The sequence below is a fragment of the Gnatocerus cornutus genome, chromosome 2, assembly GCF_029298725.1.
Source record: "Gnatocerus cornutus isolate USDA-ARS CGAHR chromosome 2, icGnaCorn1.1, whole genome shotgun sequence".
NCBI classification, from domain to species: domain Eukaryota; kingdom Metazoa; phylum Arthropoda; class Insecta; order Coleoptera; family Tenebrionidae; genus Gnatocerus; species Gnatocerus cornutus.
Window position 1 is genome coordinate 17147407 of NC_142234.1, and position 19433 is coordinate 17166839.

Below are 19433 nucleotides of genomic sequence, written 5' to 3' on the forward strand. Positions count from 1 at the left end.
TTGTCTGAAAATCTCCCAACAACTATAATGTCGATAATATGTTTCTGTTGGAAATAATTACCGAACCGATAATCTCTACAGATCCACTACTTTGTTTTTGTATCATGGTCGGTTAATGTTACAGCGATGAATGCTCCATTGAATATGCGGTTTTAATTAATTCGGGATTCAGCCAGGCATTATTGTTTGCTGCGCAACCGTCAATAAAAGCAAACATTGATTCATAAATTATTCTAATGACATGGCCATGGTGTGGTTTAAAACCGACTATTCAATTGAAACTAGGCTTTTTAATAAACTCGGGAAGCCCTCGGGAACCATATCGACAATGTTGGCTGCAAATTCATGTTACAACTTGTAGTCACGCCAAACTAATGCTCATGAACGGATTACATCTGATTACAAGCGACTAGAACATGATAATTCCCATTTGATGCAAAAGCCAACATTCGTCACGATCAATTAAAGGCTTTGTGCACTCAACGGAAACCACCAACCATTACTTCGCCAAATCCCAAGCATAAGATTAAGCTCACCCGAAATTTTCTTCCGCTCGCAGATTCTCACTCTGTATTATTTTTATTTGCTTTTTTATCGCTTGGCTTTAAGCTTTTTAAAGCTTTTAGCGGTAGTGGAACAGGCGGACTCTTCTAATAGACTGCGGCAGTGGAATCGACGAGCTTTACCATTAAATACATACGGCCAGAAAGTGAACAATAAGGAAAAATAAGCCACAACGCGGGGCGGAATAATATCCTACTTAATTGGGGAAATTTTGACGTTATTACGCTTTATTTTTAATTGTTTTTTTTGGTGATAATTAGTTCCAAAATCGATTTTTGATTTAGACGTTTCTATGAAAAGAAGCCTGGCTTTGCACCTTTCACAGAAATTATTCATTGTTGTGCGCGAACATTTCCTGTTTGTTTTTGTGCCATAAACAATGTGAGGAGGTGTCCTTTTAAAAATATTTGAATAGAGATTTTACATGACTATACTATTGACTTCTGTGTGGGTTTTGAGTGTGCAAATTGTTTCAATTTAAAGAATTAGGTTTATTTGCGGTAGTTGTCAAGAAGTTTATTGAGCATTTAGTGGCCTGAAAAGCGGACGACCGTGATACGGAATATCTAGTGCTTCAACAATCCCAACGTTAATTGTTAAAGGCCAATTATTGTAATTGTTGGCTGGAAATTGCGGCATTCTCAATAATAAAGCGAATCTTGATACCGAAGAGGGTCACATTTATAAATAAATAATCACTTGTCGCCAAGGTTGGCTGAATGGTACACTTATAAGGAAGGACTGGAGTTTTTAAATTCATTTTGGGCGCTTCAAAATGTATGGAATTTCTTCGAAGATGGTGGTGGAAAATGAACATTTCTTAAATCCGCCTTGTCGATTGTTGCAAGTTAAAATTTCTAGAGTCGAGGCGTATTGTAATGAAGTACGAGGCGTTACATGCATCCAGATGTTCGCAAGTGTGTTTTTCAGGTGCTAGCTCGTAAAGTTCTCTTATGCAAAAATCAGAGAAGTTGCAATAAAGAAACTGAGTGTGTGGTCGGTTGGGTTTTTATAGGTGTAGTACGCCCCTGCATGGCACTTTCAAAGACAGTACAAATGAAGATGCTTTGTTATGGACAAAGGATGATATTGTTGCATGAGTAATGTAGGGATCATTTATTATTAACCTCCAAAAGTCCACGTTACAAATTCAATACCAAATATACATATTAATAGACGAGGTGCGTCGACCTCGACTCGTACAAGAACAAAAATAGTCTGACGTAGTCATTAGTGTAAATTACATCACAGGTAATGCACCATTCTCCCCCAGTTGTTGCGCGTGATGTGTTGTTGTTTACATTTTTTTGATAACGTGAGCACCCTATGTGGTAACATCGCGTGTTTGTTATTTCCAGCGGTACCACATCGCACGTGCCTCTTTTATAGTATTGTTGTTGGTAGTCATAGGCGCCGGAAGAATATTTCGCAAGGGTGCATAATGATGACGATGCAGAGCGACAGCTGATACTAAAATCGAGGCATAAAAAGACACTTAACTTATATATTCAAATGTGCAATCAGAAGATTCCAAACCCGGATTACTGTAGTTTCGTCTTTTACGGTAAATGTCCTTTTTCATTTCTGTAGCGGCAGGAAATACTCTATGCAGCTGAAATACAATTTGCAACAGTCGCGGATTATTAAGGTCGCAAATTTTCTGCATCTTGTGGAAAAGTAAATATAGCAGCTTCAATTTGAGAGTAAAGTTTTATGACAGCATCTTGCTCTCAGGAAGTTTATCGTTGCGCTACTTGTGGATGAGAGCATGAATGAAAATGGAATCATCCATCATTGTAGTTTTTCACGGACAAGAAGGAATAGTTTTTCTTTTTGCTTCCAAAGAATTTCTAATTGCAAGGGCAGGCATGTGCTTGTTTTTCATTCGAATCGCTTGATTTAGTGTAGGAAATCCGCGAGCAACCGCAGTTTGTATCTTTGCGTTGATCAGTGAAATATTGTTTACCAATAAGAACTCGTTGCGTTCTTTTATTTTTGAACAACCTGTACTGCTCACATCACGACTGATTTTGTAAATTGTCGCTCCTCCAAATCGACAAAAGTGAAAGCTCCAATAATGCAAAAATCTGGTTAAGAACAATCAGTAGGTATCAACTTTCGTCCTGCCATGTGCAAACCGTCTGTGGACAAAAAGTCACCGCTCTGTTTTCGTGTTTTAATTGCTGCAAAGTCACCGAGGGCATTTAGCACTGTCATCTGCAGTCTTGGCACCGCTCTTCGGGCCACTCAAAAACCAGTTGGGGATTATCTGGCAGCGACAGCCATCGACTCCAAAATTGATTTAGTGGTTCCTGTTGAGGACCGCTGAGTTTGTAAAGGGGCGCGACCAGACGAGTTCGTAAGTTGGTCTCAGTCGCGTCGCGGCCTTGCGTAGCCAGGCACCGGATGACCCATTGTCCCATACAAAAGATGCAATGACCAATCAAGATGCATCCTCGGTCGCTAACTTCGAGAAGTAGTCGTCGGGCTTAGTTGTAAAGCGTGGTTCACGAGTGGTACTCGCGTGTGGAGTTGAGGTGGGTTCGATTGGTGGTGGGTGGAAAAGTGCTTGAATTGTTTACAATCTCTTTGTCAATTTGTAAGATGATACCGAAATTCGTTAGTTCCGAAATTTTTCCGCTCGACTGAAAGTGTTAATTGGGATGTTATTTCCATATGTGGTGTGTGAAAATGGACCTTTTACGTTGCTGGAATTTTTATGTTTGAATTCCATATTTGTGTGATCTTGTTTGATTTCAAACAGCGGAAAAATTTCTCAATTATTGGCCTTTTCAGAAGGTTTTCTCTTAGTAGAAAATCACTGTGTCTACTATTAGTTAATGTTACAAAAAAGGAAATTGGATGTTTGTGTTTAAACTACAAATTCATAGGTCATGCAAATTTTTGCCCACATGTGAAAGCAGTTGTTCAGAAACAATAAATTTGGATGGTTTAATTACAGACCTATTAATTTGTGGCTCACGATCACAAATCAGCTTTCAAGTTTTCACATTGGGCGATTTTTCTTTCAAATTCGTTTTTGGGCTTAGGATGAATTCCAACATCTCAAGTGGTTCGCTCTATTTTTACAGATTAGCCTCAAGCGATGTTAAACAGTCTTATTAATAGCACAAAACTCCGTAACTAATTAATAATGGTTACGGTCACTTCTGATATCATCATGAATCATGGTTAGGCCATTCATCAGCTAAATTTCTGCGTTTCTGGCTCATAAAGTCTTTATTTTGATGCACGTAACAGCCAAAAATTTGTGTTAAAATTCTTGGCGCCACTTGCAGCCCAATAAAAGTTGAAGATTCCTATCATCTAAAAGGTCCGTTTTTATCTGCCAACAATGCTCGGAATTTCTTTGATTTTTAATGTTTTGCACCCACAGCGCTTTGGTCTTCCGGGTGACAAAGACCGCAGCGGCCAGCGAGCGCCAGCTTTAGCTAGTCCTGAAGTTTTTCCAAGTTGGTGAAAAAAGACCACGCGAATTTCGCTTTCGCGCTATCTGTCCCGTCAACTCGTTAATTTAGCTTGAAGCTTTACACGTAATAATTATTTATTTTCTCGATATTATCGGGTAATGCCGGTAATTTGTTTTAATGCCCCTAATAAATCAGGTGTAATTAATAATCGAACGACAGTGAAGGAATTTTGCACAGTAGGCGACCATTTTTACCAGTGACAAGGAAATTGGATTATACAATCACATTAAGGGGTACTTTTTCAAGAATTAATTAGTGTCAGGTCGCGCAACATTCTGACAGGCCTCTCTAATGGACGGAGCTCAAGACCGCTTTTTCTGACGTCTCATCTTCGTCTTATTTGGTTTTCATAATGCACTCAGGTCAATATTTGTTAACGTTCTGTATTTTTTGGTTTAGATACGTATCGTACCTTTACATATCTATTTACGGCTGCATTAAGTACACAGCGTGCCTAATAATGTCAACATTCTCACTGATAGCGATGATCTCGTTTCCCAGAATATTATCACTCGGGAGAAAAAGGAAACGATGACATCTTATTGTTCAGACGTTATATTGCAGCACTTAATTATGCGCAATATTTAAATTATTAAAAGCTTCCTGCTGCTTAATGCAAGATTTTATCATCGATATTGTGCTACCTTCATAATTTTAGTATAGCGACCATAAAACTGTTGATACCAGATGCGAGCAGCTTCAGTACACTTAAGACGCTTATAAAGTGATTACGCAACCGAAATTAATGCAGTTTAACCAAACAACAATAAAAAATACATTTAGGCAACCGCAAAAAGTTTCACGGTTATGCTTGATTACAGACCCCAAACTTTTTGATTTTATTGTGAGATTTGGGAAAAATGATGCTCAGGCGTAGGCCGTGTTTACCTTTCCCGAGTCACTCTTTAATCTCTTCGTTTCATCGAGCCGCATGTGACACGTGTACGTTTTCTACTCGGCATCAGGAGCTGGAATTAATAGATCAAACGTCTGCAATGTGATAAATCGCTGTAAACACCCTAAGAAATACCACAGCTCATTCATCAAATTGTTTTCGGTAGAACGCAGACTCCAATTAAAATTTCCAACCGATGATCGTTTCATTAAAATGAGCCTTTTTTTTTTCTTTCAAAAGTCGCCCCTTTTTCAGTCGGTTATTATTCGATTCGCTTCGGTTTGTCGGCGGTTGAGCAAATATTTGTCGTCCTTTTGCTTTGACCAGCCCCGAATCGATTCAGCAGTTTCTGCGATTGTTTTTATTTAATCTTCTGCCTGCATTGTGAATAGATAAAACTTTGCGAGAGCGCGTCCGGAATTCCGGAAACTACGACAGAGATGCGGTTTTTCTTGCAAAAAAAATCCTGGCTCCGACTATGTGAATCTAATTCGATCGATATCTAACCTAATGTCGAAACAAACTTGACTTACAGTGTCTCATTTTATGCAGAATTTCACGCAGATTCCAAATCTGTGCTGAAATTTCACGCGCGCCAAAAAATAACTCAGTTATGTCCGATTAAACTTTCGTATAATTTTAATTTTCGAAATTTTCGTTGCTCAATATCCCCGAAACTGCGACAGAATTGCAAGTTGAGAAGTTCTGCGAAAAAAACAACAGGTGGGGTTCAGGTGAAACGGTGGGCGGCGGTTGAATCAGTTCGGTTTCGTGAAAATGTCGCGTTCGAGGAAATGGCTCCATTCATATGCAAGAAATAGACGTGGTGGTTGTGCTAAATTTTGTCGTTTTGTAGCTGCCGGAAAAATTATGGGTATACTGGCGCGAGGAAATTACAGTGCGAATGGTTCTGAAGGAAATTTAAAAATATAGATTTGGAATAAAGAAGCTGTCAAATCTGTAAATGGTATTACCTCGGCTTTGCGAGCAGGAATTGTATTCAAAAAAGAACGCGAACTAGAATAAATGAAATTCGCCTCTAATTGGTTAAATTAACTTATTTATATCTGTGCCAAGCTCATTTAATATTAATATTTTGTATTAAAATTGTCTGTTTTGGTATAATTTACGAGATCTTTATTGAGTTTCTATGGCTGGAGGCGATGGTTTCATTATGTAAAACTATTTTTTTTCATGAAATTTCGTGTTCTTAATTGTTGTCCCTAATCTCTTTAGATCTTATCAGTGGATTTATCCAGTTTTTTATGCTGGTTGCTCCTGAATTGCAAAAATATTTTAATTAAGCCTCCCATCATGAGTGATGTGAATAACAAATTCTGAATCCAACTCAAGTATCTTAATTGATTCGTAATTAATCGGAGGTGAATAATTTAAAAACTTAGAGCCGAAGGAGAATTCAAGCAATTTTAATTTGTAGAGTGGAGCCCAATTAGTCGTGCTTTTTATCTTCGTGAAACGCACGTGTGTGCATTGTCGACATGAGGACAAAAGGTGTTTAATTCTGTATTTATCTCATTCAAAATAAACTTTACGAGTGCAATTTACATAATTTTACAGACTTTAAATAAACCAACGTCTATTTACATCTCCATGACCTGCAGTGTTTACAAACCTTCCTTTTGGCTTCTCGCGTGATTGGTGAGGTTGCGTCTCATTTACGTGGGCTCGCCCCATATCCCATAAAAATCTCCCCAGAAATCTTCAATCATTGTCTCTAAATATGCAAAGCGTCTTTATCAGAGATTTGTGTACGCGAAGTCGTCGTCGCCTCAGAAATGGCAGCACACAACGTCGTCGAGAAAAAGCAAACAGGTGGGCGAATTCCTTCAGTGTTCGTTTTGTTGGTTGCAATTCACGTGGGATTCGGGATACCACTCATATCTTAGGTCGGCCAGCATTTTGCAGCAGTCGCTCGTAGCACATATGATCGTACAATTCGCGATTAACTCGCGTTGCCGAAACCTAAACGCTCCAACTTTACCCGGATCGATCCAGACGTGGATAAAAAGCTCCGGAGCTTTTTTTCCCGGTTTCCGGAAGTGTATTTTGGCCGGTTTCATTGTTGCAACTTTTCGTTGGAGCTTTGCACGGCTCAGACTGAGTGATTTGTGTTCGATTCGGCTCCGGTCGGTGTAGGTGGTCTTCATTTGATACTGTGAAAGTTCGATGTAGCACGTGTGTATTACGCGGAGGTGCTTTATTGGATTATTGAAATCGCAATTAAGATCGAGACTTCAGGGACATCGAGATTTGTGAATTGCGTAATTTATCGGTGGCGTTATGCCTTAACTCTTGGTAAGACACAGTTAAAACGAGCCAACATCCGTATTGGCTTTGGATGGTTTTGGGGGTAATTCGATTCCAATTTGGTTGACCAATCATGCAAATTTCCCATCAGGTGTCGAATTACCACAGGGTCCAACCACCGGACTAATATAATGGAAATTTGGTTAATTTAAACCTTGAAAAGTGATCACCTGTTATAAACCCCAAGTGTCTTCAGTGTGGTCTTTCGAGTTACGAGGATCAAACACTTCGGGTAATTAGAACATACAAGTTCTAATGTAAAAATGGTGCACGCAAGACTTCAAAGCTCTCTTGCACGTTTATCTTATTAATCACAGACCTGTTCGTTTTTTTAATTGTTTAACTAGCCCAGATAATCGTTTTTTAATCGTTTTACCTTTCTTTATTAAATTGTTTGTTATTATGTATATTACATCCATCGAGAGTGGATTTAAAGCCTCCCAGTTGTTGTCTCCCCGTTGTTGTCTCCCCATTGAATTTCCAAAACAATACGTCCATTAGACGCGACGTGTGTGGAATACGCAGTAGTGTCCGCCCTGTTCTAAGTTTTAAGACCACACAAAGTGTTTAAATTCCCTCAACGATTTACGAAATGTGTATCTCTGTTTCCACAATACTGTAAATCACAGAACACATGTTTACTGTCTTCTGACATCTATTCTCGGAGATTGGAGTAATTGCTTAGTAATATTTCAAAATTATCTCGTTACTGTAACAGCTGCTCGTCATTTTTTTGTTGAAACATTAATGGTATGCCACAATTCAGAGGCGCGAAGTTGAATGATCTTTATCTTCTAGGTGAGTCTGATAAGAATTAGCTTGTGAAATATCAGACAGTCTGTGCCGATGCGCGTATAGAATCATCTCAAAATGGCAACAATTTGCTTCCGACCTCCACCATTACCCCCAAACAAGAAGTCCCAACTTAGCATCAATCGTTATCGCAAACAAAACAACTTGCTTTCGTCGACGTATCTCAGTTTTCGTGACCCGGCGGAAGATGAAATTCTTCACGTTGAAGAGATCGAGTTAAAGAACTTAAAGTGCAAAAATTCGGCCAAAAAGTGTAAAAAATTGGTGCATACAAATTCACTTAGCAGGAGTAAGGACACCAAAACCACAATGATCAGGAGCCATTCTGAGGGTAATTTGAACAAGAAGGACCCCATCGCACCTATGACCATCAACAGATACATCAAAGTGTTGAGTGGAAGCTGGAAGAATTTGCTCAATTGTAAGTGTAATTTCTTGGGAGATGGGTTTGGTTAATTGAGTAATTGCATTAGCTTGTTGCTTCATGAAAGTTCATGTTGCTTGTAAATTTTGAGATGTGTTATGAGTCAAATTGCAATTGATGATGTAATAGGTTTAGACAGCGATGCGATTGTCTTACTAGTCATGAATCAAAGTTCAGCGGATTTACAATGATCGAATAAAAATGATGGAGTTTATTGTGGTGCTGATGAGGAGGCAAAGTTCTCGGTAAACAGAGATTAATCCGCAGTAAACGTACTATCAAAAAGATTAAATGACCTAGACAATTTAACGATGGTGATAGTAAAATTTATATCCTTGGCTAAATCAGTTACAGCAGCACCTCACAAGTGTTTTTCATAATCACATTGTTTGTTTGTATGTTGTGTTTTTTCTAGAAATAACAAACTCATTCTAATTTTATCACCAACAAGACGAACATGTGTGTCAAACAAGAGATTTTCGTGCTAGCTGAAGAGCCCACGGCGTTCGCACCTCTTGAGTGATCAAATTATCACTGAGGTGATGTGGGGTGATTTATTGTGGTCAATAATTTAACGATTACCTGCTGTTTGGTTCGTAATACTATAATAGACTGCGTCTTCTCCAGTACAATACTCGATGCGAGATTTATGGGTCTATACCCTCATCATTTTTTATTCCACAAGTGACTTAAAAGGAAGATAATAAATTTCGTCCGTAGATGTCTATATAAAAATCGAGTAAAATATTCCATGACCTCAGTCGTGATGTAGATGGAATTAAAAAGACGTACCCCCATCTTCCCATCATCAGGAACCCAATCGAATGTGACAACTACATGTGTATACGTCATGAATATTTGAATATCAACGCTGTGTCTGTAGATGGACTTCTTAGATCAATTTTTAAAATGAGTTTATCTTGTCATCTTCGAAGCAGCAGACGTTTTCCATGTCAACTGTGTAAGAGGATATTTTTAATAATTAAAAAACGTAATTTTAATTTCGAGGGTATTTCATTTGAGAACGCTTTCAGGTTTCGTAATAATAGCAATGGTATTATGAAACGAACCGTGTGGGCTGTTTTCCAGAGTATTATTGACATGCTATGACGCTTCCACGCCACGAAAGTAAAAGTGAATTTCGCAAATTATTTCGTCTCGGATTTAGCGATTTAATCAAAACAAACGTGTAATTCATGCAATGATGGCGTGTGTCTTACCGCGATATAATTTCCCTAATTTCCTCCATACATCAGAAAACAGACGTGCACGACTAAAAAATAATTGTTCTCAAGTAATAATCGTAAATCGCGAGTTATCGGCGGCGTTTAACCAAAAAATATGCTCAGAATTGTCGGAATATTTCACCATTTTCGCGATACCAGTGGCGCGCAAACACGCAACACGCGGTGTCGGAAAAGCGGGTTTAAGCTCTTAGTCAACATTAATACTCACCTTTTAGTAAACGGACGATCCAAAGCGACTAACTGGCTTTTGCCAGTAGTCACATTAAGGGCCGTATTTCACAAAGTTCGTAGTCTGTTTAGTAACTATCCCATGCATATCCGTCGGCGCCATTGTTTTGGGGAGTCTGCAATGCAGATACATTACGGAACGGATGCGATACTCGCTGGTGATAAATTCTAAGTGGGCTTTATAATATTGCGATGCACATTGCACAAGTCGGCGGTTTTGACGGCCCGTGGTGTGCAGAATATGTAAGGAAATTATTTCGATTCGATCGCTGAGATTTTCTCCAAATCCCTGCCGCTCAGATCCTTGCAAGATGCTTCAGATCCTCCGACAGCTCAGGTTCTGCGATAGTTTTAAATACTTCCATTCTTAATAGGTATCTTTCAATTTTTGTTAAAACATGATGCTAAAAAATTTTCTCCAAGTCTTTTTACATTTTCAGATTTTCAAAATTTCTCAGGTCTTTGAGTAACAAATTTTTCTATTCTTTGTGTAGAAAAAATCTCTAATCTCATTGACTTTATATCCTTTCTTTGATGAAGTCCGCTCATGTCTAGACGGCACATGCTCGGGATTTAAGGCATTTCGTCACTTACAGAGCACTGTTTCATTAAATACTTCCGTAAAAAATTGTTTTGGTAACATATTAAAGAAAAAGCTTTTGATGCGCAACGAACTGGCAGTACATAATTTGAAAATATCCCCGAGGTGTACTTTTAAATTTTGAAATTTATGCTTTTGTGATGATCTTCATGTTCATGACATATTTATGTAACTACAAAGGGCCGTGATTACATAACATGAGCATCATTTTTGACACAAAGACAATTTGCCGTGTAAACTGTTAAATAAATAAGCAGTGTGTCGTATAAAATGGTCGTAAAAGTGGAGGTGGAGGATTTACTACAGTTTGGTTGAGCAGGCACCGAGTAATAAAATTTGATCTATTTTTAGTATTTTTGTGCTATTAAATTTTGTCTAAAATAGCTCCGCGTGAGTAGGTGTTGATGAACTTCTTAACCGTCCTCTGGGAGATAAGGAAGTCAATCATTCGCTTGTGATCATATTCAGGATTGAGGCTCCCAAGCAGAAACGTTATGCACCCGTATCTCCATCCTTCTCCCGTCAATGCGATGGCAAAATGGCGAGAGAATTCGCTCAATTGGAATTTATGGCAGGTCATAAGTTTGATGTGTTGAAATTAATTAACCAGTTCACGATAATTACTCCGTTTTTTGCATATCATGCTTCCTCATTGGATCGAACGTAGATAAAATGAGACTCTTTCCCACGAAATTTATCAGGATTATGCATAAAAGCGATACGATTGAATAACCATTATCTCGCGATTCGCAACGGAGAATTAATGTCATTTTAATTAGGAGCGCTCTAACGATAGCAACAGACTTGGATAATTAGTTAACACGATTAAAAGAAAGGACAATCTTTGATTAAAAGGATATAAATTTCAACTATCTGAACGCTCGCGAGAATGCTGCTACTCCATTACACGACATACTAGAACAACTTAATTCAAACATTCTCAGAGATATCTTCAGCTCGAATGGTATTAGAATTTTTCTCTCGATATCTCCGGAAATTCCAACAACGTGTTCGATAGGGTGGGAGCTCGAGCTTTCAAACGAATAAATAACTGAAGAAAGGGGCACGACTCGATCCTGGGCGAAACCGGTCCTTTGAGCTGTTTAATCGTAGAACAAATACATACAGTCTGCTGACAATCTGTTCAGTTTCTCCGACAGTTTATTTTTTGTGGATGGTAAAAAGTGGCTGGTAGTAGCAAAGTCATTACGTCACCTCCAGCGCACTTTGTGTCGTCTTCAGTCAGTTAAAGTGGCGCGATTCGAGCTGAAGAAACTTGAAAGCTCCAGTTAATTTATAGAAATGAAGTGCTGTGATATCTGTCTTCGGGTTGAATTGTCCATTTGATGGAGGTGCTTGAAGGTATTTCGTACTTGCGTCCATCGCTCTGACTCCGTCAGAGTTATTTAGAGTCAGTATTTAAACTAATTATAAGAAAATTATGAATAGGTAGACGGTTTTAACCGCTCAGGAGACGCTAGAACTCCATCCAGAACCTAATTAGGATAAAAACAGTACCTAAGTAAACCCCGTCCGCAGACACTCAAGAGTAATTAACTCGTTGGCTTTTATTTCTTTATGTATTATACAATTTGCTCTCAACATAAATACATGGTAATTTAAATTAATTATGGGCAAAGAGAACACGCCGGTCTCCTAGGAATAATTCCATTTTAACAAAAGGTGGACTCTGAAAGTGAACTAAAACTACATAAACATAATTGCAGAAACGCGGCTTCTAAATGAATATGTATGACGTAGCTCTCGTACAATTTGAATTGTAATTTGCGTGTTAAACCCTCGATATCTCTGCCTGCGTTCGATTCGAATAAACTGAATTTAATTCCTAATTCTGTTAAGACGATAGTTGGAACTTCTTGATTGAGAACGTGAAAATTGAAATTGAATGCAGGGGAGCACTGTCACATATTCAAACCTCACACCGAACAAATTTTGATCAATATGGACGTTAACAGCACTTTCTCGACCGACTGCTCTCAATTTCAAGACATCTTCGTTGATGTACTTTCCTCTGTTAATAAAAATGTTCGTAACTGGATTTGTGGGGCGACATGATTTAATTTAAAGGGGATTGCGACATTTTTCGATGATTACATTTTTGTGGATTGCTCAGGACTTTCCGATACATTGTAAATTGTTATGGACATTTCGTGCTTTATTGGAGTTTGAATCCGCGCGCTAGGCACGAATTCGTTGTAAAAGAAGACGCACTATCATTGCTGTTGCCTAACTAGAACGCCAAGACGAGTTTTGCAAGTCGAATTGTAGAATTTCATGTAATTTTTCTAATTCGATGGTTTAAAGTCTTTCTTGGAATATTAAAAAAAAAGTTTCTTAAATTGAACTCTCTAAATCGGAAAATTATGTAAAAACGCTGACAAGCTGCATGAAAGTCTATTGGGATCCATAATATTGTCAAACCAAACCCAATTTCTTAATTTCGGATTAAATTACACCTTTGCATTCAATCATCGTGAGAAAACTGTTGACAGTCGCCGTTTATGGTGTTTGGTGTAGTAAACAAACAAAACAGTGCTTCGGAGCGCAAACAGATTTTATAGCGATTTAAGAGTCTACCATTCGTGCCGTTACCAAAAACAAGAATAACAATGTTGTAGACGTCTTGAGAGGATCGCTGATACATTCGTTATCTTGCCCTCATTGTTTCGGTAACAGGATCCATCATCAATAACCTTACAAGTTCTATAATGTGTTGTACGTAGTGCAGTTCCGCAACCCCCATCAATATTCAATTACAATGGCAGTCTTGAGAGACAGTGTGGGTTATTAAATGAGTAAACCACTAACAAGGAACCACAACCGATTCATCATCTCCCTGGACAACAATGGCATGTTTAGTGATAAAGCTGCGAAAACAAGTGGGAGGGTAGTAATACCGAGTCTCAGCACGATTTTCAGAGGAGGAGCCTCGTTAATGAGGACGTGAGGAGTGCCGAAAAAACAAAAATCTCCTTGGCATGTAATAACTCAAAATTACGACAGTCGCGTTTTTGGTTATTACCATGATAATATCGCAAAGTTTGGATTTTTTCTTTTTCTGGACTTGGAACACATCGTGGGATACGAAAATCGCATGTGTTCTCCAGTTTTTGACCTTTTAAAGGTTAATTTCGCTCAGTATTTAATTTTAAAATTAATACTCCCAAGTGTTGGAGTTCATGTTTCAGAGAAGCTGCGTTTCGCTGGTAATTTCACTAACGAGCACATGTGCGTTCTCATCACTTGTAAAAAGCGAGAATGCAGAAAATGAAAACTATATACAATACGTGGTCAAGGATTTAAGTAGGTCGTGAAATAAGGATCGGTTAGCCCACCATCTACCTTTATAGCAAAGTTATTCATAAATTAGTTGTGTTATTACAGGATTGTCATAACGGAAGAACATGAAACATGTTCAAGTAAAAAATTAACTCATGTGCTTCAATTTAAACATTTGGACCATCAAACAGAGCCTACGCTTTACTTAAATGGATTATGTAAATTGGGCTCGTTTCAGGCTCTGCTTCATTAAAGGCCGGACCGTTTTTTTGAATAAGTGGTCCAAAAATATGCTCAGTTACATGTGCAATTAATTTAGTTTCAATTAAATGTTGCGAGCGGGTCATTTTTTACAAGGACTAATCTGATTTGTGGAGGAGTGTCTACAAATGTCAATGCTACATGTTCTTTAACGATATCGTGAATGAAATCGTACGCTTTGAATAAATTACCACGTTGCATAATCACAGTTTTTAAATTGTTTACCAGCATGTGGTGCTGAGCGCCGCACTGACGAAAGAAAGATCGATCCTTTGAATTAGACGTATTTACATACCCTCATGTCCTTTGATACCGATCAATTTCTGCTTTTATTGGTTGGCAGTAATGAATTTAAGCTCTATTATCACTGCGAATCCCAGTCCTGAAACGCCGGCGTTAATTTCATGGAAATAATTAAAGTTTATTCAGATGTAACTAAGCGTAGAACCTCTGTTAATTCAAATCCGTCTCTGCCCTCCAGTCAATCACAAGCACCTGTCTGGATTCACAGATGAGTCGAATTTGCGCCTCACATTTGCAAGGCGCCTAAACATAAACACGACAAAAACGGATGTCGATTTTTTTTATTGACAGATGTAGGCTTATATGGAATTTACGGTCATGGCGCTAAGTGAACTTGTGTCGAATTATGTAGGTGGGATATGAAATGTCAACCTGTCCACTACCTGTTTCACCAACTTTGTGATAACTTTGTTCCTACATGGTGATTCGACCCAATAAAAGCCAACGACGATAACAAACAGGGCCGTATTTCTTCGGCCCACTGCCGCACATTTCTCACCAAAGCAACTATTGATCCACAAGGGAGCCCTTTTTTAATTTGGCTTTGGAACACATGTGACTTACGCATGTTGAACTTCTGGTTATCGATTGTTTACTTTTCTAGTTTTCATCTACTCAACAAGTGTTGGATGAATAGTTAAGTTCCCAGTTGCGCCAATAGAAAAAGATTGGTGACGCGGTTGCCATTTAAAATTTGCGTCGACATTAAAACCTGAACTTCTGATTAATGAGAGTGTCATAAATTCTCGTGGTACACATGGCGCCAGTGTTGATACATCTGTTATTTTAAATGTAAAGTTCAGTTTATTATTTCGTGACTTTTTGTCACGGAGGCGAAGGGTTTAGATTCCCAAAGCAGGAACAAGGGCAGGAAATTAGAGAATTTCAAAGGTGCAAGTTTGACAGAATAATCACCAAAGTTTAAGCACCATGTCCTCATTGCAGGCCAGCCACAAACTCCCCAGTATGGTGATAATTTATCTTCCGGTAATCCATTGATTACTTAGCAAGTTGAAGTAATCTCGCAATGGATCCGCAGCCGTGGGTTTTGAGGGAAGGGTTCCCCTATAACAAATTTCAGTGGGCAACAATAATCGAGCTCCTCTTCCAATAAATTCAATTATGGTTGCGCAGTCTCTCGTGTGGTCCAATCAATTGCAACACCGAGTAATTATATTCTCTTGTCCGACGAGCAAAGATCTTGAAAAACATGCTCGTAAAACACAAAAACCAAGTGAAGTGTATTAGCGAGAATCCGTTGTTGAACTCAATTAGATATGTAAATGATCGGGCGTTGCAAGCTGCCATCATCGTTCACGTTCACTTTCCATTCGGATTCAATTGCTGCCACAAGCAGTTCTAACAGGGATGTTCTTCTTGGGAGACGTGTAACGCTTGTACATTTCCATATTCATGTGACAATCTGGTTCGGGAGGAAAACACGTTCCTGATTTCGATGATGTCGGTGATCGTTTGCATAATTCTAGAATTAACAGTGAACGGAACGGCGCGTTCCGGGACCGGAAACTTTAGATGCTGCGAGTACAATGTCGCATCCGATGTTTTCGCAAGGAATAACATGGGTGGAAAGCACAATTTGGGTTGCTGTTGCCGCTCTTTAAACTCCTTAATGCCATTTAGTTTGCTCGATGAGCTTAAGACAAGGAGAGTTTTGATAGAATGTTACACCAGTGTTTGAAATGTTATCTCAAAACAAACAAAAAAGCTTTGTCCCCGGATGACGAATCCATTGTGTGTGGTGCTAACGGCAAAGAAAGCCCAAAATTCGATTAGTAGCACAATACGCCACTCATTAGAGGCGCCAGAACTGTTGTCACACAGCCCAGATTTATTTGCCTTTCACTCATCCGCTGGTACAAAAACACAAAGAGGTTTCTGGTCAATAAATTCTATGTCATAATCTAATCATCGCCCACCTGTACAGAAATACGGCGCCGTTTGTTTTTCCACTTTTTTTTATTTCTCGTTATTCCTACAGCGAAAGTGGCTTAATCAATTATGCGTTCGCATTTTTTCTGCACAGGTAAACGTAAACATTTGTAAAAATCTACTACATAATAGTATCAGGTGGGTTTGTTGATATGCAAATGACATTGTTCGCTGATGTTGCAAAAATAGTGTTATTGACTTGTTCTTAACTTGTTTTTTTCTGTTTCAGTAGGCGGCATGTCCCGGCCACCAAAGCCGGCGGCTACCGCCAAAAAAGTCGCTCCACCAGCTGTGCCACACGAGTTCCGGCATTCGGGAAGCTCCTTTGGGTCCGCAGGGTATGCTTCGTCGGAGGATGCGGCGTTTCTGGCACCGTCCGATCCTCCGGGAGTGCCTAGAGGTAAGACTTTAAAACTAACTGGATCAAGGAATTATCCATCATCGTCGCGCTCGTTCTTTTGATTTCACCCCTGTGCCTGTGCTGGAAAATCCACGGCCAGGGAAATTTTCCGAGATAATTAGAGTCCAATCTATCAATCATTACAGCGTGTCGTGCTGACAATCCACGTCAAAGCAATAAATATAATTCGCGGTTGGAGAGAACAAGGAGGAACAAAAATAAATGACACTGCGGGTAATTGAGGGAAAATATAGAGCATCTCATTACGACGGAACTCTTGAATGAACATGCAAATTACGCTTTTTGTCCTGCAGGATATCATCTGTAATCTCAACTGATGTAAAAACCGTCCTTGAAGTAATGGTAACGTAATTATACGGTTGCGCTCGGTATTAAAAATCCTATTCAGCCTGTGGCCGAATTCTCGTGGATAAATGCGTACTTGACAAGGTAATGCATGAATCTTGCATGGCGTGAACGCAGCTTTCGGTATCAGTGGCGACGTACTTTTTTCCAGCGCGGAATGCACTGGAAAAATAACGATCTCTATCGTGTTCAAAGACCGAGATTACTTTCTACCACTGCATTATAATTTAGGTGACAGGATGTCGTTTTTTCTTATCAACGCTTAAATTGAATGGTACTTTAGTAAAGGTCCCAATTAAGGAAATGATCGACGGAATTATGAGTTGCTAAATTTCCGCTGGCAGAGGTCTGTTTTGAGGAACCTTGACTCAGTAATTGGGACAAGAAGTTTTTCTCACGACCGGATTCTTTATCTTCATAACCGGACTATTCTTTTCGGTAATTATTACTAGATGATTATGCGCAGACATACGACAAACTTTCTATTGTAAAATCACGGTTTTCTCTTCTTCGTGGTAAAAAGTGCTGTGTCAAATATTAATTTTAACTGTTTGCAGGGGCAAGCATGTATTTAGACGAATGCATAATGAGTTTCTTTGTAGTTTTGTGTTGTAGGTGGAGTGGAATTAGTAATTTTTCTATGAGCCTTCAGCGGTAAACTTTCACATGTCAGATAAGACCTCTTCCCCTGCATCCTGCAGTGAAACGTGCAAAAATTAGCCGTGACATTACCAGGAAAGGGAACATTTATCCAATCGCGAACACATGACAGGAAACGAATCTCCACCGACAGGTTTATTAATACAAACTAGAATAACCAACTCAATAATTTGATAAATTCCCTATTACATTAGCGATCTCCGCTTTTTTCCATTCATAGGAAGAGCGAACCTGTTCCACTACTTGCGTTCTTGTTCTTGTCAATACCTTACCTGGAACGAAAACCCACCGTTAACAAGGTTCTTTTGTGGCCGCTGCTTTGTGGTTTTAAAATATTGAATTATTACGAGAAGAGGAGAACATGCGAAACCCACCCTGGCAATAATTTCATTCGGTTGCTTTATTCTCCTTTCTGCGCGTTGTCACGGTTAATTTCTTCAGGTGGTTGCTAATCAATTTAGACAGGTACGGTTCTAAACCCGGCAAAAAATAAATGTCACTGCGAAAATATGGTTCAGCCTTATTGCCCACGTAGGTTTTATTACACCCACCATGGGGCGTAAATTTTAATAATACTAAATCTTGGGACTCGTTTTACGAAATGAGTCTGTCTATTTAAAATTTGCATCCACAGGGTGCGCGCTGGATATTAGCATCAATAAAAAAGCCGCTCTTTTGTGCCGTAAAATATTAATGTCGGCAAAGAAATAATAAAAAAACTAAAGCAAACTTGGCCGAATTAGCAACGACATAATGTGGAGTGGTGTTTTTTGCCTTCATGGTTCGACATCCTCATATTCCATTTGGAGTTATCGGGCACATACCTCCAACTGGTCTTACCTCTTGCACTTGGCTGCAGGTGAATGCACTCGGTTATCCCGGCTTTGGGCTCTTCTCCTTGTGTGTTATTCTTCTGACATCGCCGCCGGGCTTTGCCCGTGTCGGTCTCTATGGCACCTTTGTGCACATCTAGTCATTTGCATGCCATTGTTCCTTGAAACTTAATGAATAGGAGTGTCGGTACAAACTAGCTTAGTCGAAATGGCGAAATGGCGTAAAAGAAAATGCTTCTCCAATGTACACAGTCCTTGGTCGTTATTTCGCCACAAAAACTCTTTGTCAGTCGAGGAATGCACGCTGAAGCAGCACGTCAATCATGAGCAACTAAAGAACAATTTAAAACAATAACTCGATCGTTACAAACGTGCTTGATGTTCATTATGTCTTTCCCAAACATTTCAATACCAATCTCTGCTATTACTCATCATGATTCACCCCCGCTCCGCTCTCTTGCAATGACAAACTAAAATTTCCTTAAAAAGGAATTCCGAGTTAGTTCGTGCCATAAATCGTGCATTATAGGAACGTCTTCACAGCAACCCATGCATGAAATGGCCAGACACGAGCCCCACGTTCTATCAAACTACAACACTGTGCGATAAACACGTCCCCTATTGTTTTAAATTCAGCTGACTCTCCGTAAATCTTCTTAACGGCGTCGCCCTTGCACTAGTTGGTGAACGAGTGGTGCTGGGACATATTGGTTTGCCGTAAATCGTCACCGAATAGGCTCAAATCTAAAATTCATTCGTTTTCCAAACA

The 19433-nt window shown here is 39.2% G+C and overlaps 1 protein-coding gene across 9 annotated transcripts in view; it reads left to right on the forward strand.

Moving 5' to 3' along the window:
- ckn (CRK like proto-oncogene, adaptor protein) overlaps positions 1-19433 on the forward strand; it is a 103427-nt gene that overhangs the window by 78235 nt on the left and 5759 nt on the right. For 4 of the 9 annotated variants that reach the window (XM_088031593.1, XM_088031591.1, XM_088031590.1 and 1 more), the window contains exon 2: positions 16635-16805. In XM_088031593.1, coding sequence (XP_087887719.1) covers positions 16643-16805 — 163 coding nt within the window. In that variant the 5' untranslated portion in view covers positions 16635-16642. Of the gene's footprint in view, positions 1-3010; positions 3102-7126; positions 7267-8076; positions 8513-11922; positions 11954-16634; positions 16806-19433 lie in introns of those variants that run through there. The other 5 variants (XM_088031587.1, XM_088031588.1, XM_088031586.1 and 2 more) reach the window with 5 other exon arrangements.